At 52.2% G+C, this 23312-nt stretch overlaps 9 protein-coding genes across 9 annotated transcripts; 6 read left to right on the top strand and 3 right to left on the bottom strand.

Moving 5' to 3' along the window:
* Positions 1-9: 9 nt before the first annotated feature.
* N7468_000322 (ribosome biosynthesis protein MAK16) lies at positions 10-1142 on the top strand (the record flags this gene model as incomplete). The annotated part of the gene is made up of 2 exons (XM_058469619.1): positions 10-68; positions 248-1142. 2 exons carry the CDS (start codon positions 10-12, stop codon positions 1140-1142), a joined length of 954 nt encoding a protein of 317 aa, XP_058335650.1.
* A 426-nt stretch (positions 1143-1568) lies between these two features.
* Positions 1569-3498, top strand: N7468_000321 (cytochrome P450; the record flags this gene model as incomplete). Its single annotated transcript, XM_058469618.1, has 5 exons — positions 1569-1900; positions 1961-2069; positions 2129-2145; positions 2205-2928; positions 2992-3498. The coding sequence occupies 5 exons, from the start codon at positions 1569-1571 to the stop codon at positions 3496-3498; spliced, it is 1689 nt and encodes a 562-aa protein (XP_058335649.1).
* Positions 3499-3886: 388 nt separating this feature from the next.
* On the top strand, positions 3887-4540 carry N7468_000320 (uncharacterized protein; the record flags this gene model as incomplete). The annotated part of the gene is made up of 1 exon (XM_058469617.1): positions 3887-4540. One exon carries the CDS (start codon positions 3887-3889, stop codon positions 4538-4540), a length of 654 nt encoding a protein of 217 aa, XP_058335648.1.
* A 619-nt stretch (positions 4541-5159) lies between these two features.
* Positions 5160-5363, bottom strand: N7468_000319 (uncharacterized protein; the record flags this gene model as incomplete). The annotated part of the gene is made up of 1 exon (XM_058469616.1): positions 5160-5363. One exon carries the CDS (start codon positions 5361-5363, stop codon positions 5160-5162), a length of 204 nt encoding a protein of 67 aa, XP_058335647.1.
* A 313-nt stretch (positions 5364-5676) lies between these two features.
* On the top strand, positions 5677-7214 carry hxkB (putative hexokinase; the record flags this gene model as incomplete). Its single annotated transcript, XM_058469615.1, has 4 exons — positions 5677-5850; positions 5910-6266; positions 6380-6915; positions 6944-7214. 4 exons carry the CDS (start codon positions 5677-5679, stop codon positions 7212-7214), a joined length of 1338 nt encoding a protein of 445 aa, XP_058335646.1.
* A 550-nt stretch (positions 7215-7764) lies between these two features.
* N7468_000317 (Hexokinase) lies at positions 7765-8936 on the top strand (the record flags this gene model as incomplete). The annotated part of the gene is made up of 3 exons (XM_058469614.1): positions 7765-8725; positions 8780-8856; positions 8910-8936. 3 exons carry the CDS (start codon positions 7765-7767, stop codon positions 8934-8936), a joined length of 1065 nt encoding a protein of 354 aa, XP_058335645.1.
* Positions 8937-9564: 628 nt separating this feature from the next.
* Positions 9565-15467, bottom strand: sec16 (COPII coat assembly protein SEC16; the record flags this gene model as incomplete). The annotated part of the gene is made up of 7 exons (XM_058469613.1): positions 9565-10022; positions 10081-10746; positions 10806-12182; positions 12262-12499; positions 12550-13064; positions 13129-13644; positions 13703-15467. The coding sequence occupies 7 exons, from the start codon at positions 15465-15467 to the stop codon at positions 9565-9567; spliced, it is 5535 nt and encodes a 1844-aa protein (XP_058335644.1).
* Positions 15468-16781: 1314 nt separating this feature from the next.
* Positions 16782-20595, top strand: N7468_000315 (aminophospholipid-translocating P4-type ATPase NEO1; the record flags this gene model as incomplete). The annotated part of the gene is made up of 5 exons (XM_058469612.1): positions 16782-16907; positions 16984-17328; positions 17385-18567; positions 18624-18657; positions 18708-20595. 5 exons carry the CDS (start codon positions 16782-16784, stop codon positions 20593-20595), a joined length of 3576 nt encoding a protein of 1191 aa, XP_058335643.1.
* Positions 20596-20964: 369 nt separating this feature from the next.
* On the bottom strand, positions 20965-22418 carry N7468_000314 (NAD-dependent epimerase/dehydratase family protein; the record flags this gene model as incomplete). The annotated part of the gene is made up of 8 exons (XM_058469611.1): positions 20965-21121; positions 21179-21268; positions 21375-21457; positions 21510-21746; positions 21809-21925; positions 21972-22084; positions 22136-22311; positions 22378-22418. 8 exons carry the CDS (start codon positions 22416-22418, stop codon positions 20965-20967), a joined length of 1014 nt encoding a protein of 337 aa, XP_058335642.1.
* Positions 22419-23312: the final 894 nt, after the last annotated feature.

Genomic DNA, 23312 nt, shown 5'->3' with positions numbered 1-23312 from the left:
TCGCCCATCATGTCGGACGAAATTGTTTGGAATGTGATCAACCAGCAGTTTTGCTCTTACAAACTCAAGTAAGTATTTTGTTCTAAAGTTCTCCCCAGCCATGCACGTGGGGGGAAAAAAAATATCATCTGGAGCTCGAAAACCGCCAATTCATCAATCCACCCACCTATATGGAAAAATCAAATTCTACCTTCCAGCTCCTCAAACACCGCTGATAAAAATCTCATATAATTAACCCGTTTCTTAGAACCACCAAAGGCCAAAACTTCTGCCGCAATGAATACAACGTCTCAGGCCTCTGCAACCGGCAATCCTGTCCGCTCGCCAACTCGCGCTACGCAACCGTCCGCTCGGACCCCGAGACTGGCGCAATGTACCTGTACATGAAGACGATTGAGCGCGCCCACATGCCCAGCAAATGGTGGGAGCGGATACGGCTCCCGTCAAACTACGCCAAAGCTCTGGAGATGCTGGACGAGCGGCTGATCTACTGGCCCAAGTTCCTGGTGCACAAGTGCAAGCAGCGCCTCACGCGGCTGACGCAGGTGAACATCCGTATGAAGAACATTGCGAAGGAGGACGAGAGGCTGGGCGAGCGGGTTGTGCCAAAGTTGGCGCCCAAGGTCCGCCGGCGCGAGGCCACGAGGGAGCGTAAGGCGGAGTCGGCGGCGAAGGTTGAGAGGGCTATTGAGCGCGAGCTCATTGAGAGACTGAGGTCTGGAGCTTATGGGGATAGGCCGCTTAATGTTGAGGAGGGGATCTGGAAGAAGGTGCTGCGTGGCTTGGAGAGGGGAGGGGAGGGTGAGCGAGACGAGGATCTTGACGATGGGGAGTTGCTTGAGGATGAGGAAGAAGAGGAGGGTGTTGGGGAGGTGGAGTATGTCAGTGATGTTGACGAGGATGAGGATCTGGAGGATATTGAGGATTGGCTTGGTGGTGAATCGGCTGATTCGAGTGATGAGAGCGATGACGAGAGCGACGAGGACAGCGAGGATGAGCCCAGTGAGGACGAGAAGCCCAAGCCCAAGCCTAGCGCGAAACGCAAGGCTACTGCTCCTCAGCCTAAGCCTCGCAAGAAGGGGCCTCGCATTGAAATCGAGTACGAGACCGAGGGTGCTGGCAAGGAACACCTTATGGCATGAACAGGAGATATCTTTACATCCTGAAAAAGTTTGGATGGCTTGGCATGGCGTTCTTGGGTCCTTTCTGTTCTTTCTCTTTCATTCTATACTCGCATTGTTTCCTCCTGCGATCGGGCACAATACCCAGCTATTGCATCGAGTGTGCTGTGAATATAATGTAGTACAACCGGATTTTTGTCCCATTCCCGTGCTGTTCCTTAGAACTGAGCTCTGCATATCTCAAACTTGAACGTAGTGATCTTATCAAAAGTGAATGATGATGGAGTCGAGTTTGCTTGGCACATGTTGGGTTTACCCCCAACAGCACTCGCATCTTTTCCTTCGATCAAGTGTAGAAAACACCTGAAACTTAAACTAGACTCTGGAATACGTACGTAAGGGAGTCCACTCTCTACAACCCTTTCCAACTCCACCCGCGACAGCATCATGACGGATTTGGGCAGTGCGCTGCTGCGCACAGCTTTGAAGCTGCTACTCGGCCTCTACCTCTTCTACAAACTATTCAGCTTCGCTCGACATTATATCCATGCCCGCCACGCTGGCTTCCCAATTTTCGTGTCCCCGGTCTTCTCCAAGGCCATTCCCTTTCTGGTTCTCGCACCAGCTTTGCAGCCAGTTCTCCGGAAATATCTCCCTGAGTGGATCTACGATCGACTGGATCTTCTTATTCTCGGCTGGGAGTTTCGTAGCAAGCGAAGGTACCAGGAACGGCTAGGGAAGGTGTTCAGCATAGTTACTCCCGATGAGTGCGCTCTGGTGTATGTATTCTTCAGGTCCGGTGAGGGCTTTGGGATAGAGTGTCCCTGACGAATTGCTAGCGTTGCTGATGCAGATATCGGCACTCTCATCTTACAGCGCAAGAACGACTTCCTCCAAGCCCCAATCACGGCAACCTTTATGGGATTCTTGGGACCGAACATCTTTACGGTAAACTGCCTCCGCAAGGGTCGAGCCTCGCACTTTGAAGTTAACTAACATTGACCTAGAATAACGGCGACGAATGGTAGGACCACTTTCGACGCAGGTCGACCTTCTCAAACAAGTCTCTGATTACTCCTCCAGGAAACGACATCGTAGACTCTTCTCAGCTAACTTGGACGAGAGAATCAGCAGAACGGTCTGGACGGAGGGCTGCCAACAATCAGTGACTATGCGAGACTATATGGCCGGCCGGGCAGGCGGCGAGACGCTGGATGGCCTACGGAGTCTGGCCGTCAATGTCATTGGCCAGGCAGGATACAGCCAGAAACAGCCTTGGTCGCCTCAGCTTCGGGAACTCGGGATGCATACAGGAACTGACGACCGTACGGCCTATTTCTCGACTCTTTCCATGATAGCCAACGCCTTTGTCCAGGCAGCTCTGGTCCCTTCTTGGGTATTGAGGCTGCCAACCATGCCGAGTTCGATCCAAACACTGGGCTACCACCTTCAGAGGATTCCTGAGTATACCAAGTCGGTTCTTAATGAAGAGAGAAGTATCATTGAGAACGAAAGCGGTGCTCGCAGCAACTTTCTGAGTCTGCTAGTTCGCCTCTCAGACGCGGAAAAACGCAGCAAGACTGGATTTTCTCTAACGGATGAAGAGATCAGCGGCAATCTTTTTGTTTTCACAACAGCAGGTTTCGAAACGACCGCGAACACCATGGGATATTCCGTGGCATTACTCGCCGCACACCCGCAATATCAAGACTGGTTGCGCGAGGAATTGCAAGGTTTGGATCTCGATCCCACGACATGGGCTTACGATGACGTTTTTCCGAAATGCAAGCGAACATTGGCCATCATGGTGAGTGGTCGTGAATCAAATTACTGATCATCAATGGCGCTAGAAATTAATGGCTTTTTACAGCTGGAAACGTTGCGCCTGTTCCCGCCGGTTCTTCATAGCATGCGTGCAATCCACGAATCCCAACAGTTCGTCAGCGAGAGGGGAACACACTCTCTCTTTCCGCCAATGGATATCTTCATAAGTCAAGCCGCCATTCATCTCGACCCTGAATATTGGGGCCCAGACCCTGAGGCTTTCAGGCCAACTCGGTGGATCGATGGTGCAGGCCAGGTCATAACACCCGCCAAAGGCACCTTTATCCCCTGGTCCGAGGGGGCGAGAATGTGTCCTGGTATGAAGATGTCTCAGGTCGAGTTTGTCTCAACTATAGCCACTTTATTCCGGTCCTCCAAATGCGAGGTTCTCCCGACAGGGGGGTTGTATCGGGCTGAGGATCTGCAACAGAGGCTGAAAGACTTGATGGCTGATTCAGTCACAAAGCTGACTCTACAATTCCGAGACCCTAATGCAGTGTTGCTACACTGGATGCAAGATGGATTTTGCGAAGAATCGGTAGTGAATACATAAGTCATCTCTAAAAGACCTTGTACATCCATTCCTTTGCCGCAGGATAAATCACGTGCGTAGGGCTCCCTGTTTCAACTTGAGTTTCTTCAGTTTCATCTCCGCCACTTGAACCGTTGAAAGTGCTTTGTCAAACCTTCGGGCACTGGCTCTTCGGGGACCAGAGTCATACACGGTCGACCGAGTCAATTAAGCGCTTTCCAATCCAGCCAGGCCTTTCACTCTTCACCAGCTTTAAACTCTTGAGTCTCCCCCCCACTCTCCGCTCGAGCATCCACGGTGCCACCATCCGGAAGCTGCTCCGCACCCCCCACTCCGCATCAAGCTGTCCTTTACCTGCGCACCACTGCAGCTCGTCTCGAGTCCAACACCCTCCTCCATCACACCCAAAATGAGCTCCTACCTGTCCTCTTTCACAGGAGGGTCCTCCATCTCCACCGCTCTCAGCTCACGACTCAACAGCCTCCGCCGAGCCATCACCCTCGGCGACGAAGGCGACGACCCCGAGAACGAAGACTGCTCGCACATTTCCAACGCCCTACGAGCTTACTATACCGAGAAGGGCCGCCCCTTCCCTCCCTGGCTGCCTCCAGATCCCAAAGCTCCAGCCGCCGCCACACCGCGCGTCATCGCAACGGCCCAGCCAGGCAGCCAAGGCTCCGTGAACTACGGTCGAGGCGGCGGCCTAGGGGATCTCTGGGGCGATTCTGGCGCCTCCTCTCCCTCTTCCGCACAAACAGCCTCCCTCCGACGCGGCCGCGGCGGAGCTGCAAGCGTCCCGCCTCCTTCGCCAGGGCCTCAGAGCTCGACGCTCCCGTATGCATCCCCTCTCACGCATGCTCAGTCTCAGCCCCTCCGTCCCTCGGGTGGCCGGCCGCTACCTAGCCAGCGTGCAGGCTCGTCGCAATCAATTGGGTCCGGTGGATCGGGTGGCTCGGCGCAGGAGAGGCTGCGGGCTCGTTTGCAAGGTGGTCGCTCACCTAGCCCGGCGAATATGGACCCCAGTATTCGAAAGCCGGTTGGGTCGTCGGGGAGACAGTATTAGAGCGCTGGACGAGGTATTTATTGGGTTGCATTCTCGTGAGCATGGCGCTGGGTGTTTCTCTTTTCTTTTATATTTGCCTATGTACATAGTGGTGTTTTACATAGATGGACGCTGTCAATATACTCTGATTGTCTTATTACTTGTCCGCGTTTTGGGTATTCTGCTACTAGAAATGTTTTGGGCGTGATCCCTTGTACAGGCCATAGCTCATTTACTACCCCGGTACCTACTTAGATAGTTTAGTACTTACTGGTATTATGCCGGGCTCTTAACAAATTCAGTGACGGACTCCTCTCTGACCACTCCGGATGCCCGATATGCTCCTGGTATATGGGCTGTAATGAGACAGGATATGGAGAGTCCTGGATCGCCGTCATCTAACATGATTCGCCGAAATATAACAAGCATTTGCAGCCCGAATGATATGAATATCCCAATAACGGGCAGTCCCCCCATGAAGCGTAGAGTTGCACCTGGTGAGAGCTTCTACAAAACAGAAAGAAACTTAAGCTGGAACATTATTCCACCTTGGAAGTAGGCTGGCCTACCGAATTCTGCGAATCCCAAACCTTGTATGAGGGAACTATTCAGCGCCTGGGTGGTCCAGATCCAACTAGATTCACTGATCCGCCCGAGGGATTGCTGCTTTAAGATCTTGTTTGCCTTGATCAGTTCCATATTGCAGCTGGATCTCTCGATCCGTATCCGAAAGAGCAAGCCCATACGTGGCTGCATAATCAGGGCTTGCCAAAACGTGATTGCAAGTACCGTGGGTGACAGCTCTGGCAAGAAATGCAAGCGCAAGCGCAATGGCAATGGCCATTTTTATGGCCAGGCCGACCAGCGTAGATAAAATGGATGTAGAGAGCGAGTATTGTTTACCAGTAGCCTTGCCAGGTTATATCGAGAGAATCATTTAGAACTTCACCACTCTGTTGGAAAGTTTTAACACGACAAAGTCCATTTTATGGATGAATGAAAGAGCTAGGAAGCTCCGGATGATCGTACACTTCGTCACCATTACACATTATCCCAGTCCTTTATGTTCCTCTGCTAATACGCAGTAGCGAAACTTATTGGGCAAAAAACATACTCTACGAAAGCCATCATTTCCTAGTACCAATCGCCGTTTCGAGATGTCAGGGTTCCATTACCGCCCCGAGGTATTGGAGGATATGCCAGAGCCGCTCGTGAAAGACCTCAAGAAATATGACGACATGTTCACTCTGGACCGGGAAAGACTGAGGAAAATCACAGATCATTTCGTCCAAGAGCTGGAAAAAGGCCTTTCGAAGGAGGGCGGCAGCATTGTCAGTCTTTGCCCTCCGCGCGTTGCACTCGCAAAAACAGCTAATCATGCAACTTGTAGCCGATGGACATCACCTGGGTCATGAAGTATCCCAGCGGGCACGAGAAAGGAAGATTCCTGACTGTCGACATGGGCGGAACCAACTTGCGGGTGTGCGAAGTTGAGCTCTCTACAGGGAAACGGGATTTCGAGCAGACCCAGCGGAAATCCAAACTCCCCGAGGCAGTGAAGAGAGGGACGGCCGAGCAGCTGTGGGATTTTATTGCGGAGAAGGTCGAATCGTTTCTCCAGGAAGGGCACCGCAATTGGGAAGAAGGCTCCTACGTATTCCCCCCTGGCCTTTACGTTCTCGTTTCCCGTGGCGCAACGATCTATCAGGAGCGGGATTCTGCAGCGCTGGACCAAGAATTTCAAAGTGTCTGGCGTGGAGGGACACGATGTTGTCCCCCAACTGGAGGACGCATTTGCCCGGAAGGTCGTGTTCAGGAAGCTGTTCAGTTTGAGGAGCCCTACTGATTCACTCGATGCAGAAACTCCCCGTGAAGGTAGTGGCCCTTGTCAATGACACAACCGGCACACTCATCGCCTCGCACTACCGAGACCCACAGGTCAAGATCGGAGGCATTTTCAGTACCGGGGTCAATGCGGCATATATGGAGGATGTTAGGGATGTGCCAAAGCTAAGGGATTCCCGGCTACCGGAGGACGCAACCGTGGTCATCAACACGGAGTATGGCGCCTTTGATAACGAGCGCCAGGTATTACCGCTAACCCCACTCGACCACCAACTCGACCAGAAATCTATTCGGCCGGGGACGCAAATCTACGAAAAGATGATCTCTGGGCTTTACATTGGCGAGATGCTACGGCTGATTCTCGTGACCTTGCACGAGGAAGGGAAGCTCTTCCGAGGGCTGGATATTACACGTCTCCAAGAAGAGAATGCGCTCGAAGCCTCATTCTTATCTGCTGCCGAGCTAGATTTCTCGGAAGGGCTCCAAGACATGAGGATGGAATTCGAAGAGTGTCTCAGTCTCTCCCCGGGAGTTCCCAGATCTGAAAATCTGTCGGTATCTGATTGGATTGGTTGCCAGTCGCGCTGCCCGTTTATATGCCTGCGGAATTGCCGCCATTTGCAAGAAGAAAAGCTTCAATCGTTGCCATGTCGGCGTAGATGGGTCTGTTTTCAATAAATACAGCGCCTTCAAGAGCCGAGCAGCCCAGGCATTGCGAGAGATCTTCGACTGGCCGCCGGGGGAAGTAGATCTGATCGTGCTGAATGCCTCGGAGGATGGATCCGGGCTTGGGGCGGCATTGGCTGCCGCTCTGGTGTTGGAGGGCGAGCAGGAAGCGAAGCCTGTCTAGCATAATACTTGAGAATCTCATTCATCTTAGACGAGGCTTGCATTGGGCTCCTGTTCATGGACCGAATCTTGTACGGATGTATACGGGCATAGACTAACACGAGGCGACGCGCTGATAAGGATGGCCGATAATGATGGTAGATGCAAGATCTAGGTGTAGAAAAGATTGTCGCGTTCGATATTGGTTGTAGAAGATACAAACAAATAAATTTAGACGGAGGTAGCCTTTATACAGTGAATATATATCTTCACTTCTTTGTCCATCTATATAAACAATACCGTATGAAGTTGTATAATAGGGTACACAAAGCTTGTATAAGTCATGTGGCCGACCATGCCTAAAGGAATTCTGGGGCCCGCTGAGATGCCCGCGATAGCGATAAGATCGGAGATGCACAGCTTCTCCAAATATTCACCTCTCCTCCAAAATGCGCTTCAGGGCCCAATTAAAGGATACCAGGACCTTCTCCAGTAAGGAATACACCCCATGCTTACATTCCAACGCTAAAAATCCCAGAATTAACCGCCTCCCTCTCCTCCCTCGGCAAAATATGCTGGATGCGATTGGAACAGGACGTGGTGCGCTTCACCGTGATCCCCGACCAAGGAACCCAAGCATGGGCCCATCTCCCAGTTGTATGAGTCCATTCGCCATGCTGCAACGACTCCCATCTAACAAGCGCCCCAGGACACCATCTTTGACGAAGATTCCTACAACATCGAATCCAACACCGACGCCATCAACATCGAAATCAACATCGGGGTTCTCAACCGCGCCCTCCGCTCAGCCTTCGGCGCATCCCACGCCCAACTCCGCCTCACAAAGAAAGACAAAATCCCCCCTTCTAGCACTCACCGTCCTGGCAACCGAATGGACAGAAGGGAACATGTCCCTAGCAACTGACAATCTCGCCCAAGACCCCACCAACACAGCCGCTCACAGCGACGTCGTCGGAGACCGCCGCGCCCGCGAACGCGAGACCTGGATCACGCAGGAAATCCCGATCAAGATCCTCGGCGAAGCTGCCGTGGAAGGCCTGCATGAGCCGCATTGTCCCGATCCGGAGGTGCATATCGCGCTACCGGGCCTGGCGCAGCTGAAGAGTATCAGTGACCGGTTCACGAGGCTTGCGTCTTCGGATGCGAAGAATAGGCAGCCGGGGATGGCAGCGGCGGCGGTGGGAGGAGTAGGGACAGGGGAGGGTACGACTGGGGCGGCGGTGCTTTCAACTAATACGGCGCCGAAGCTGGAGTTTTCGGCGAATATGCACGGGAAGTTGAAGCTGGCGATTGCGACGGACGAGTTGCGGATTGAGAGTGTTTGGTCGGGGCTTGTCAATCCACCGCTTGATCCGGCGCATATCTCCCATGATCAGTATTCGCAGCTGCCCAGCGAGCGGATGAGGGAGCTTGGGGAAGATGATGAGTTGGGGTGGGCGAAGGTGAGGATTGACGGGAAGGACTGGAGTCGGGTGTTGAGTATTGGGCGGTTGAGTCCAAAGGTTGTTGCTTGTGAGTTTCGAGCCTTGGATTGTGGGTTGGGAACTGGTTCTGACTGGAGCGCAGGCTTCATTAATGACACAGCTTTGGTTCTATATGTCTATCTTCCTAACACATACGATGGGGAAGAGTCTTGTTTAACAGTGAGTATACCCTACACCCGTCGACCATGGCTCTGGATGGCTGACGTTGCCAGTATTACATCAACTCGTTCACAACATAGCAGTAACTAAGCTGGGCTAGTTACTGTGATCTCAAATGTGAGAATATTATTTCGGGGACTGAACGCCGTGTAAGGCGGGAGGTTTCATTATTAAAATTGGTCATATGGGATATTCAGTCATGCATTAGGTTTGACCGAAGCATTGAACAAAAGGATCAGGAGCCTCCACGGATCATTTAACATGTACCGAGGTAAAACCTGCAAGAATCAAAATGATGTGCACGATGCAAGGAGACTCGTCTCTCTCCCTCGGCACGCAAGGAACAGCAAGAAGCAAGCTATGTGCATGGCTTAGCAATGACTGGTTCATGGTGCAAAAACGCCGAGATAAAGTCTGCCGGGGGACAGACATGCAAGATGCTGGCGCAGGGAAAACCCCTCGACCAGGTGTCTATTATATTGGAGGGGTTGTCGAGGGCTGAACATGAAAGGCAAATACACGAATAAAATAAAAACGTGATAGACATAATAAAACAAATGAAAAGAACAGAAAAGAAAAAATGAGACATCAAAGCTTAAACTTATTGGGCCATGACATCCACATAGCGACCCTTCTTCTTGCCTCGTGCACTGCCACCTTTACGACCAGCAGGAGCGGCAAGAAGATCGTCAATGGATTGCGCATGCGTCAAAGAAGAAGTGGGTCGAGGTGGTGGACCGCCTGAGGAACCTGGGGGAGTTGGCGCTGCTGCACTGGTAGAGACAGATCGGGGAAGAGGGGAGGGACACCAAGACCCGAGAACGCTGGACTAGATGAGAGGAATCCAGCCTCGCTGCTTGAAGAGGGAGGCCGACTGCCTGACGCAGCGGAGAGAGGGGGCGGCGGCGCCATACTACCATAGCTAGCGTTTCGACTAGTAGGAGCAGAGCCGCGCGGCGGGGGTGGAGTGGCACGAGCGGCAGTGGCAGAGCCAGGGTCCTTCTTGTTGACCCACTTCTTGAGTTCATTGTCATAGTAGAACGAATTCTCTTCACCAAGTTTGGCTCGAATCGGGGCGTTCCCGGTCGCATTATCAGGCTCCTTCTTGCCCCCAAACCATCCACTCAACCAGCCCTTCTTGGCAGGTTGCTGTGCGGCTCGTTTGGCTGTGGTTACAGTTAGCAATGGTTCGAAGCAATGACAAGTGAGGGCGAAGAGACATACCATCTTCTTCGGCAGCTTTCTTGAAAGCCTCTTCAGCCTTGCGGTCATTCTCTTCCCGCTGGGCCTTTTGAATGGAAGCAGCTCGGTCTCCAAGGTCATCGTCGTCATCGAGATCCATGAAAGACTTCTTCTTCCTGACAACCTTCACATCAGGAGAATCATCAGGCCCCACCTCATCGATCTCAACGTCTGGGGCAAAAGATGGAGGCTCGTAGGAGTTGGGAATGCTAGGAGGCAGGTAGCCAGGATCCTCTGCCTGTGGCATATCAGGCGGGCCTTGGTAGAAAGGTGACACGCTATCTGAGGACTGAGCCTGTCCAGGGGGTTGAAAGAAAAGCCCATTCACTGGAGGCTGTATACCCTCGCCAGAGGTGTGGCTTGCGTCCTCCTTGACCGGAGCAAGTGGCATATACGAAGACTGTGGGGGAGTAGGCTGATATCCGCCAAGTCCTGGGGAGCCATACGACGGGGCAGCCTGGAAAGGCTGGGGTTCAACAGGAGAAGACTCTTGAGACGTGCGACGTTGCCCAAAAGGTGCGCTACTGCCTGACACCGATCTGTAAGAGTCCATCGAAGACCGACTTCGGTATTGCTCTGGCGAGGCACTAGGTGCATATTGAGCGGAGGGATGGTATTTCGAATGGATACCAGCCGGAGCTGGCTGTCCTGGGGGAAATAGCCATAGGTATCGGATACGGATGGCGAACGGCTAACGGTTGGTGTACCGGCGACGTTAGCGAATGGTCCAACATCAGCCATCTCGCCTCCTTTGCCAGGGGTCGTTGACGCTGCATCACTATCTTCGCCAGCGACAAAGCTATTGAATCGAGCCCACATGGTCCCAGATACCTTCTCCATGCTTGGTCGTGGAATCCAGGATGAAGAACCGTCGCTTGTTGTTTGGCGAAGGCGAGCAGACAGCTCGTCGATTTCCACAAATAGTTGGTTATGATAGTAAGGAGAATGACGAGTATTAGCCTTAAGTGCTGCGGCCACTGCATCACAGTAATTCTGCGCCTCCGTCTTGCGTCCACGGTCCGCGAGAGTCTTGGCATAGACAAGCTTGAAAGCCAGGAAATATGGCAGTGGGGGCATCGGAGCGGTAGCCAGGACAGTCGTGGCAAATTCGTAAACTTCAGTGAGTAAAATGGCATCGTCTTCCAGAAGGGATGCAGGAGAACGCTGATGGTCAGCGCCCAAGAGCACAATGTTAGCTTGTGGGTCATCTGCTCCGCTGCAGACGGCGGCCCGAGAGCAGATATAGCAAATATGTGCAGCCTCGATACGTCCATATGATGCCAACAGGTTGCCAAGAGCCACCAACGCCTGAGGATCGTCAGAGCTGCGGTTGCGATCGTCAGAGCTGCGGTTGCTCAAGACAAATCCAAGGGTCTCTCGCCAGCTGTCCAAGCCAGCAAGAGCATCCTTCGTTACGCCCTGGCCATCAGTTTTGCTGATCAACTGATGACCAGCACGGGCAGATGGAGGTACAAGTTCGTCAACACTTTCTTCAATATTGCCACCGAAGATTTCGTAGAGCGCTGCAAGAGACTCATTGCTAGCGCTAGTTGAACGGATTTCACGGCGGACGAATTCTTGAACAACCTGTTTCCACACAGAGCGCTCCAAGGTAGATGCCAAGATCATAGCATGTCCCCAAAGGCCACGATCAACAGCAGACCAAACAGCTTTTTCGCGTTCACCCAATATGAGGTTCGTCCGCAGCTCCTCGGTCCATTGGCTATCAGTAGAACCTGATTGCGCAGACAAACCCAAGTTGCCCGCACCAGCTCCAATGATGGATTCACCGCTATAAGCATCATCTTTCTGGGGTTCAACAAGATTGGGGAAGATTGCCTGTCGCAATGACTTTTGAACCTCAGGCGTACCTTCCAAAACACCATCATTCTCAACCAAGATTTTGGAGATCTTCCAAAGCAAGATCTTCTCTTCATGACGCTTCTGCAGGTCCGGTTGCAGTGGATTATAGTCAGGAGTAACCTCATTCTCAAAGATTGCAATCTTGCTGGAAAGCCAGGCCAGTAGATCCTTCTTCTTCGACTTTGACTTCAATGGACCAGGATGAGGGACAATAGTATCCACTGGAGGAAGCCAGGTGTCAAGTTTTGAGAGCTTCGGCTCGCCAAGTGTGGGCTTAATCATTGGCTTTGGTTGGCCCACAGAGTAGCGAGGAATGTGTTTCGGGAAACATGATACTACAGATCCCCCCAAAACCGAACTTGAAAATGGGAGCACCCTTCCACCGTTCAAGCGGATCCTGCTCTTGTCCATCAGTCGGGGCAATGAACTCAAATTGTTGGGAGAAGGCATGGGTCTGGACAGAGGGCTGCTGCGGCGGCGCATATGGGTTTGCTGCCTTTACAGGAGAGCCTGGCGCATGCGCTGAGACAGGCCTTGCCTGATGATCTACAGCAGGAGCAAGTGCACGAGGGCTTGTCATTTGCTGACCCGGTGACTGCGTCTGGGATCTTCGGGGGGGGGAGGCATCTGCGGCTCCGATGCAGGAGATGTAGGCACGGCCCCAGTCGGAGGAGCAGGCTGGTAAGCACTGTTTGGCGCCAGACGCTTAGTAAACTCGTTGAGATACTCTGGAGGAGCGTATGAAGTCTTTCGGGCTGCCGACTGGGGAGGAAGAGCACCGTGGTCAATACTTGAACGTTGTGCGCGAGGAGGGGAAAGGTCAACAGAAGGTTCCAGCGATGGGGGTTGCTGCTGCTGCCCTTCTCCTGCATTTTCGGGTTGGTAGGAAACCTTTTCGTGGTACGCCAGGGGACTTGACGTCCGAGGTTGGAACGGTAAGTTCACTTGACCTGGGATGCCTAGAGGCTGCGAGGCATAACGGTTCCGCCCACCGGCTGACTGTGGTGCAGGTGAATACCTAGATGCCTTCGAACCTGGCTGCAACACAGGAGGCTTGGGCGAGTAGCGAGCAGAAGCACTTGGACCAGCTGGGGCGCTAGAAGCTAATGATGCATATGGGTCCAGAACTTCTGGAGGTTGAAGCGCCGACTGAACTGGGGGGGCTACCTATGGGAGGAGCTGCCGCAGGGGGAGCTGCAGGGGGAGCTGCAGGTGGAGCTACAGGTGGAGCTACAGGTGGAACTGGAGCCACGGGAGCGGCAGCAGGTGTTGGTGCATATGACTTTGAAGGCGGGGGCATGGCCGATCCAGTTGGAGCTGAAACAGGTCCCGGAGTATAACGTCCTGAACTGGCAGGCCGAGGTGATCTGGGTGCTGGTGGTGGCAATTCTTCGAAGAAGTTCTTTGGAGCAGGCGGCGGCGCAGCCGGGGCCTGCCGCACCGCAGAGGCTGGCGGTTGCATTGAACCAGCAGTTGGCGGGGGAGGCAGGGCACTATCCACTCTCGGAGGGACAGGCCTAGGCGTAGACAGAGGTCGCCGAGGTTTCGAAAGGTCATCTGGCAGGTCATAGGGCGACTTGTAACCTTGTTTGGACCGTTCAGCGAAGCTCTCTCCTCTAACGGTGACTGGGTTCGCCGGCGGTTGTGAATAATAAGGAACATTTGTACTCCCAGGTGGGGCACCTGGAAATTGAAGCCCTCCAACCATGTCAGACGTAGAAGGCTGATGTGGGACATAAACGCCAGGTATAGCCCTGGGGGGGGGTCTGCCTGGGCTGAGGGGTCTCAAAAGGACTGTTCAGACCCCCATTGGCGACAGGGCTCCGCGGGGCAGCTTGAGCCGGTGCCTCATCACCATCGTCAAGTGCAGCGCCCCATTGCGCCATGAGATCGTCTTCTTCATCAGTATCGCTCAACTCAGCACCCCAGAGTGCAACCATGTCATCGTCATCTGACTGGTCGCCAGGTTTTGCTTGGGGCTGAGACGTCTCTGTTTGATTGGGTGCGGCCTTAAGTGCCTCGTCAAATGCAGCGGCTGCCGAAGCATCACTTGCAGGTGATGCCAAGTCGAGCCCAGCCGACTGCTCCATCACCTGGGACGTACTTTTACGAGTAATATGTAATGAAGGTAACGGGGTAGACTTTGGCTTCGTCGTAGAGCTAAAGAAGCCCTCTGCATCGTCATTATCATCGGCAAAAGGGTCCGCCGCGGCATCACCTTCGGGTACAGCTCGTTCGGGAGATTGAGGTGCATCGTCATCCAGTAATGGGACACCCTCTTCGAATCTAGACTCGGCTTCTGGCGGGGCGAAAATGGGCTTTGTCTGCGTCTTGAGTTGATTGAAAAAATCATCACCATCTGAGTCGAGGTCGCCGTTAACTTGATTACCCCATGCCGCTTCATCCTTCAAGTTTGACTCATGTTGATGGGTTGACTGCGATGCCAGGCCTGAGTCTAACTCCTCTGCAGCATCGACGTTGTCCAAGGAAGCCCATGGCGAAACGCTAGCACCATTGACCTCGCTATCCGGCAAGAGCTGCTCGGCGGGTGTGGACTCGGGCTTAGCACCCTCAGAGAATGCGCGTCCCTGCTCAGGATTAGGGGTTTCGGTTTCCTTAGAAAGTAGTGCCGAAAAATCATCATGGTCTTCACCATTCCCAAAGACGGCATCGATTGAGGAGGGCTCAGCAGGCTCGTTTATCTTCCCCACTGGCGGGGCTTCGACAATTGAAGTGTCTGTTGGTACATGTTGTTGTGGCGTGCTTTCAGGAATTCCCCCTTTTCCTGACTCTTCTATAGGCATTGTTTCGACCGGAGGCGTCTCCATGGGCGGTACTTCCGACTGCAGGGCTTCCGCGGGCGCAGCCTCGACTAAGGGGGTACCAACTGTAGGAGCTTGTTCCTTCTTTCGCTCTGCTTCCTCCTTTTCCTCCGCGTTCACATTTTCAACAGTTTCCGGGTCTTTGGCCAGCAAATCCGAAAAGTCGACTGCTTCTTCGTTCGACGTGAATATGGCGTCTGTGTGGGAGGCATCCGGTTGCTCTGTAGCATGTAATGCATCAACTAAGGGCTCTTCGGCCGCGGCAGGTTCGGGTTGGGAGGGTGCAGGTGAAGCTTCGGTCGTAAGAGTTTTTTGATCATCAAATTCACTCGCACTTTGCGCCGCGGGCTCGGTAGGGAGAGCATCACTGGTCTCCTCCGGGATCTGAGCGTCGTTGGCAGCCTCTGCCGAGGCTCCTACCGGAGCTTCCACAACAGAGTCTATAGTAGCATCCTGCGGCTCAGGCTGCCTGCTCTCATGCGACATATCCCAAGCCGAAAAATCATCGTCGCTCACAGGTGAATTAACGTCGGGCTTCGTAGGTTCAGTCGAGACATCCGGATCGAGGAGATTAGATGATGCATCTGTCGTCGAAGTGACTTCAGCTGACCGATCCTGGTCTTCTACCGGTGATGAAAAGTTCCAGGGATCCGACTCATCAACTGGGTTTGAGTGTTCGGCCATCGTGGCTCCAGTGTCGAGTTGTCGCGGACAGTCCGGAGGCAACTTGACACGTCGCGAATGACTTTCAGGGTCGAGTATCCCGGCTAACAAGACAAGGGTTTAAACCCGAGAGTCCATGAAAAGGGGCCGATAGTCGGCGACTGGATGAATGAGTAAGTATTAGATTATAAGTAAAGCCAAAAACAGGTCGCCGACTCCGAAGATTGATTCTCCCGATCGCGATGGCCCCAGACTCCATTGCGCCCCCGGCCATCGCTGACTCAGCTTCCTTAAATGGCAAAGGACAAACATTCTTCCGTAAGGAACACGGTGACATTTCATCCGCATGTTCCAATAGGTTGAAGTTCTAGTGTATGTCGGTACATTTGACCTTTGGATTGATGAATGCCTTTGGGGCGAAGATTCTGTTCTTCGGGCTTCTCACACGTCTTTGCCATGGCAAGCTCATATGAAATTCCCTAATCGAGATGTAGCATGCTTGAAGCATACTTTGAAATCATCCCAAAATGTAAGTAGTTACTATATAGTTATATATTGACCTAAGCGCAGTCCATTCCGAGTCCGTCGGGGAGATTCGACGAAATTACTGTATTCCCAAATTTATATTCAGCTTCCAAGTAGCATTAGCCACAGGACACTCAGAATGACCTTCCAATAAATCTAAAAAAGGGATTCTCAGGCTACTAGGAGACGCTATTGTCATGGCGCTGTGTTCACATTTCAACGGGGAAAAGGCTTTTGATCTGGAATAACCTTCAAAAAGGAGATCCGTCTACAGGCGACTTGCTAATCCGAGCCCCACGTTACGCCCAGCTGGCTAGGAAAATAGAAAGAGCCCGCCACCTACCCATTAGTACTGAAAACACAAGTCTCCTGGAAAATTAAGCAAAATAAACTTATCCTTGGTTGCCGAAGATCTGCCGAATTAGGTGTTGTGGCAGTCGTCATCTCGAAGGCGGTGTATCTGGTGACAGATTGGCCGTTAATCAATGTCATGTGATGCAGCATCGCGGGCGTCAAGGCAGGCGTTTTGGAACAGCTCTATCATTCCCTCCGTTTTCAACGTCTGCCTCGACATAGGTTTTCTTTGTTCAGATCGACTATTCTCGCCACGATCGCTTTGATACAAATTCACCCAGCTATATCAATCCGCGACCATCCACATCTCGTTCCGCAGCACATTATGCTACCGCGTTATTTTTAATGCAACCTACATCGGACACCTGGAATGAGCTTGCATAAGTCAACAAGCGCACTGATACATACGAGTTGGCGAACAGTTTAAAAAAAGTGTTCCAGAGCGGACCGCTCACCATGCCTTCGTCACCCGATTATCTACATCCCCTTCGTCAATCAGAAGACGCCGACTTCTCCGGTTCCGACGACGACTTGGATCTTGAGGCATTGGACCCGGATGCACCGCCTCCTCAGCACTCCAGAGTATCCAGGGACTATACCAGCCGTTCAGGAAATTATGGCCCCGGGATTGCTTTACGGAACCTCCGCGTTGGGGTAGGGAGTCGGTGGAAGAGGGAGCCCATCCGGTCGTGGAGAGCGAGATGAGGATACAGACGCGTTACTTGAGCACACGGCGGATGACGGCTTACGACCATCTCATGCGAGCTCCCGAAATATGACAGACGATGATGCGCCGCTGCTGGATCGGGGCGCATCCACGCGGTTATTCAACGATGAAGGATTATCCAAGAAAGCGAAACGACTGATGTTGCCGAGCTTCAAAGGCATAGGTCGCTTATTCCAGGGCTCGTCAAGTCAACAGAAAAAGGACGAGACGACCAATAAACCGCCAAGAGAAGTCCTTGTTGGCCAATACCAAACTGCCAAATACCCTCCCAATGTGGTCTCGAACGCCAAATACACGCCCTGGAGCTTTCTCCCCGCACACTGTACAACGAGTTCTCATTCTTCTTCAACATCTACTTCCTGCTCGTCGCCCTGTCGCAGATCATTCCGGTCTTACGGATCGGTTACCTTTCTTCTTATATTGCTCCTTTGGCCTTTGTGGTCTCCATTTCACTGGGCAAGGAGGCGCTCGATGACATTACTCGACGTCGACGCGATGCTGAAGCAAACTCTGAAGAGTTTTCCGTGGTGTCTCTGGATCGGTCGAAAGAGGTAGAAATCATCAAAAAGTCGCGGGATCTCAAGGTTGGTGACGTTTTGAAAGTACGCAAGAATCAGCGTCTGCCGGCAGACGTCGTGATTCTGAAGAGCGTCACCAATGAAATGGCGTCCTCGCGCAAAAACTCTCTTGATGAGCCCAGGGCTGGTCCATCCGCCGACCTCCTTGATGAAACACCTCAAACAAATGCACCCGAGGCCTCCTCTAGCCCTGCTGACGTTTCATCCGCCGGGGACACTTTCATTCGAACCGATCAGCTTGATGGTGAGACTGATTGGAAGCTTCGTTTACCATCTGTCTTGTCCCAGATTCTCCCTCTGAGTGAGTTTACGCGACTCAAGATCACAGCCAGCCCTCCCGATCCTCGAGTCAACGAATTTGTGGGCACGATAGAACTTAGCCCGCCTACCGGATTTTACGATGCACACGTCGACAAGACATCGCAAGGACAAAATGCGACCCAGGCTGATAGTGACCAGTCAGCCAACTCGGCACCACTGAGCATTGACAATACCGCTTGGGCCAACACAGTTCTTGCCTCAAATACAATCACCTACGCTGCTATTATCTACACCGGCTCTCAAACTCGGGCCGCCCTGTCAACTTCCCCCTCAAGGTCCAAAGTTGGACTGCTTGAGTACGAGATAAATAATCTCACTAAGATCTTGTGTGCGCTAACTCTGACCCTCTCTATTGTTCTTGTGGCACTGGAGGGGTTTGAGCCTACAAATGACAAGGTCTGGTATGTTGCGATCATGATCTACCTAATTCTCTTTTCAACCATCATCCCGATGAGTCTTCGTGTCAATTTGGACATGGCCAAGTCCGTCTATGGCCGATTCATCGAACGCGACAAGGATATTCCAGACACGGTCGTTCGCACAAGTACAATCCCGGAGGATTTGGGGAGAATTGAATATTTGCTCTCCGATAAGACCGGGACATTGACTCAGAATGGTGAATCTCAGAGCATGCTTACTGTAAATTGGAGACTTTGCTAACCCACCCTGTAGAAATGGAACTGAAGAAAATCCACGTTGGCACTGTGTCCTATGCCAATGAGGCAATGGACGAGGTTATGTCTTTCATTCGCCAAGGCTTTGCCGGCAGCGCCTGACTACCCCATCAACTGCTTTCGGGACTCAAGCCGGCCAAGGCGCTGCCCCGCGCACGCGAAGGGAGATCGGTTCTCGCGTTCGAGACATTATTCTGGCCCTCGCCGTTTGCCATAACGTCACGCCAACCACCGAGGAAGAGGATGGCCAAATAGTGACTACTTACCAGGCATCCTCTCCGGATGAAATTGCCATCGTTCGTTATACAGAAGAGGTTGGCCTCAAGTTGGCCTATCGTGATCGGGAAAGCGTGGTACTCGAATCCACCGACTCGAAGCGAGTTGTCGTTCGCGTTCGCATCCTCGATATCTTCCCTTTCACATCCGATAGCAAGCGGATGGGCATCATTGTCCAATTTGAGCAAGGCGAGAACGGCCTTGACTCGGGGAGCAGCGACCAGTCTGAAATCTGGTTTTACCAGAAAGGAGCTGACACGGTCATGTCCTCGATTGTTGCGGCGAATGATTGGCTTGATGAGGAAACCGCCAACATGGCACGCGAGGGTCTTCGCACACTTGTTGTCGGGCGTAAGCGACTCTCTTTAGGGCAGTATCAGGAGTTCTCCTCCAAGTACAAGCAAGCCGCTTTGTCTCTTCAAGGTCGCGACGCTGGTATGGCGAAAGTAGTCGGCGAATACCTTGAACGAGACTTGGAATTGCTGGGTGTTACTGGCGTGGAGGATCGACTACAGCGCGACGTCAAGTCCTCTCTGGAGTTGATGCGTAATGCCGGTATCAAGATTTGGATGCTGACTGGTGACAAAGTGGAAACTGCACGTTGTGTTGCAATCTCCGCTAAGCTGGTGTCGCGTGGTCAATACATTCACACCGTCTCGAAAGTGACGGACAAATCTATCGCGCAAGAGACCCTCGACTTCTTACGAAATAAGACTGATTGCTGTTTGTTAATTGATGGTGAATCGTTGACGTTGATGTTGGGTCAGTTCCGAACCGCATTCATCTCTGTTGCCGTGCTATTGCCTGCAGTTATCGCATGCCGATGCTCTCCGACCCAGAAAGCCGAAGTTGCCAACTTGATCCGCCAACATACCAAGAAGCGTGTCTGTTGCATTGGCGATGGCGGTAATGATGTTTCGATGATTCAAGCCGCGGATGTTGGTATTGGCATTGTGGGAAAAGAGGGTCGCCAGGCTTCTCTCGCCGCCGACTTCAGTATTACCCAATTCCACCATCTGACCAAGTTGTTAGTGTGGCATGGTCGAAACTCATACAAGAGATCGGCCAAACTCGCACAGTTCATCATGCACCGTGGTCTGATTATCAGTATTTGCCAGACCATGTACAGCATTGCAAGTCACTTCGACCCAAAGGGTCTGTTCATCAATTGGCTCATGATCGGCTATGCCACGATCTACACCAATGCGCCGGTCTTTTCCCTCGTGTTCGACAAGGATGTCGATGAGCGCCTGGCGAATCTCTACCCCGAGCTCTATAAGGAGTTGAAGACCGGGAAGAGTCTGAGCTATCAATCCTTCTTTGGTTGGGTCCTGATCTCGGTTTACCAAGGCGCGGTCATCCAGGGTCTATCTCAGATTCTCCTGGATACCATCACCGGGCCGCGCTTGATCAGCGTATCTTTCACCGCTCTGATTCTCAACGAGTTGGGCATGGTGGCCATTTCCATCACTACCTGGCATCCCGTCATGATCTTCTGCCTGCTGGGGACCTTGCTCGTGTATGCTGGCAGTGTTCCTTTCCTTGGGGACTACTTCGACCTCCGGTACGTCATCACGGTGGACTGGGTCTGGCGTGTTGCTGCTGTCTTGGCGGCTTCTTTGATTCCAGTTGGAGCTGGAAAGCTCATCAAGCAGTCATGGAAACCTCCAAGCTACCGCAAGGTGCGCGGATGACGGATTTATATTTTTGCAACACCGTATCTCGTGGATTCTCTCTTTCGTTTTCACCTTTTCTGTGACAACGGTATTCCCCCGCGCTCATTTCTTTTTTGTACATGTCCCTACTAGCATTTTTGTTTGAATAGAGCACAATAGGAGTTACGAGGCGCGGACTTTTCTCGTTGTGTGAATGTACTTGATCGAAAAAAAAAGAAAGAAAGAAAGAAATAAATAAATAAATAAATAAGTAGCGATGGACCAAAGTAGAAAGACGGCTTTAAATAATCCCCCCAGCCCACTCTTCAAACTAATTTGTGATGTGCTGGCGAGTAAAACTGCGTAGCCCTAATGATAAAAAAATCGGTACACTTCAAGTCCACCCTATCAAAGATTCCCCAACGCCTTAACCGTATCTTTGCTCTGAACATCAGACTCCAAAATCGGGTCAACCTCCATTCCCCCAAAGTCTCGCAGCCATTCCGCATAATCCCACTCAGGTTTCCAACCAAGCTGATGACCTCTCTCCGAGATAACCGCCGTACTTGCGACTAGTTAGCACCCATCGAAAATACCACCCTTCACGCCTCAAAACACTTACGTCGAATTGAATGCAATCTGACAATACTCCGTAGAAAGCCCCGTAGCATCAGACGCGAATTCCTCGCTCGGCCAAGCAGCGGGCGTGGGACTGGAAACCAAGTTTCTGTCAAAAAAGAGCCTTCGCTAGCGCGAAGGTGAACTCGTGACGGTCTACTGTATGGCTGGCTGGCAAGTAGTAGCCCTGTCGGCCGGACCCGGGGGCGCTGTTGGCTAGAATGGCTTTCAGAAGCAGGATATAGTAATTGGCGAGGTCGACGACATGGACTACGGGCCAATGCTGGAAGACTTCAGTACGAGTGAAACATGGAACGAGGAAAAAGGGCGCATACCGATTTCTCCGGGAAGTAATAAACTTTTTTCTGGGCTAGAGCCGTTTGGATCATGGAGCTGAATATGAAGGTGGCGGTGTTTCCAGTGCCTGTTCCTTTCCCGCCTTGTTCCAGTGAGCTTTTCAGCAGGGTATACCAGTTGCCTTGCGTTTTGTTTGACTTACAAACAAGAGGTGGGAGTACTAGGTAGACAAGCACCCCCAGGGCTTCCCCCGTCTCGATAATCCGAATATTGGTCTGGGTTCATTGAGTCGGTGAGTGCGCCATGCTTAAAATGGCACATCATGGGTGCGTCTCACCTCATGGAGCAGGAAAGAATCACGGATCTCCACTTCACGAGTGTACAGGTCATCCGACTCTCTGCCCGGTCCGAAGGTCCAGCCGCACTTGTCTGCAAAGGTGCTGGCACCAGATGTCTTTAATTGTTAGCTATTTCCTAGAGGGGATATTGGAATGGCATACCTGGATGAGGTGAACCGGACGTTTCGTCACGGCCTTTCTAGCACCAAGGGCATTCAAGAGCGATTCCACTAGAGAAAATTTCAAAGCCCCGGCAGTGTGCACAACAATGTCAACTGTATCAGGTCGCTTAGCTGTTATCGAGCGCCCTGGGTCCTAATACTTACTTTTGTTACCAAGCACAATCTTTCTGACATCCTCCGCGTCGTCCAAGGAGACGCGGGCGATATTCACCTGAAGGGCTCTCAGGCGATCTTCGTGAGCTTCCGAGCGGACTGCTACCCAGATGTTGGATCTCGGGAACAAATCCGTTTCCAGGAGCCTTTGGAGAAGAGTGCCACCTCTGTCGATGCAATTGGATGATTAGTGAGTGCCTTCAGGTCCATGAAGCATTTATTCACGAGTATACATGAAGCCGGTCACCCCTGTGATCAAGATATTGGGAGCCATGTCGGAAGTCCTATCGGCAAGGTGCAGTGGGATATCCAAGGTTTACCTCCGCTGTGTGGCTCCTTATATACTAGCATGGCACATCCATCTCCAGCCTCGTATAAGCCCTTTATGAGCAATCGGTCCTTCATCTTTCCCCAGAGCAGGTATGTAACGCGGCTTGTTCCCCACAGTTTCCAACAGCCGCCACGCTGACTGGTATGAAATAAGGGCGGAATATAAATTCCTTCCACGGAATACATATTCCCCCGTAAGCCCCCGTGTCACATTTAATTATCCAATTCTGGGGAACAAGGCCCTTCAAGGCCCAATCACCATGAGAAACGATCAAGACCGGCAGAGACTAAAAGCAACATATTAGGTCCGATACTCGGACGGCGGGACGATCGCGACCCGGTGACGACGGGGAGCGATATCTCTACATCGGTGGGGACTGGAGGGTTGAGTAGGAATACTCTCAGTGTGGATTGTAATAGAGGGGATTAGGAGAAGGAGGAGGGTTTAACTCTGAGGACTATACTTGCTGTGGGAATCCAAACCCGAGCATGGATTCAGTTCAATTTTTATTTGAAAATCGTCGGCGGATTGGCGTATAATCTCGGTTTGTAATCATTAGTGTTTGACAGCCATTGAGAGAATAGCCCAAAAAACTAAGATAGACCCTATAAAGTGTGGCCCCTGCGGTATGCAAGTTCTCTCTCGTCTTCCCGCTCATCGCGGACAGATCTGAAACGTGAATCATCATCAAGGCCTGAATTTACCGCAGGGATAGCTTAAACTGTATGGTCTATACCGCATTTGTCTTACGGGAGCTCGACCAAGTCTGTCTCTCTTCCTCCAACGCAGAGTTGGTCCAATAGGGACTAATGACAGCCCAGAAACAGCCCAAAGCCA

The sequence above is a fragment of the Penicillium chermesinum genome, assembly GCF_028974085.1.
Source record: "Penicillium chermesinum strain IBT 19713 chromosome Unknown utg000001l:1.0-1975020.0:1.0-1976611.0, whole genome shotgun sequence".
Classification (NCBI taxonomy): domain Eukaryota; kingdom Fungi; phylum Ascomycota; class Eurotiomycetes; order Eurotiales; family Aspergillaceae; genus Penicillium; species Penicillium chermesinum.
Note: the sequence above shows the minus strand (reverse complement) of the source record. Positions and strands in the feature narration are given on the sequence as shown.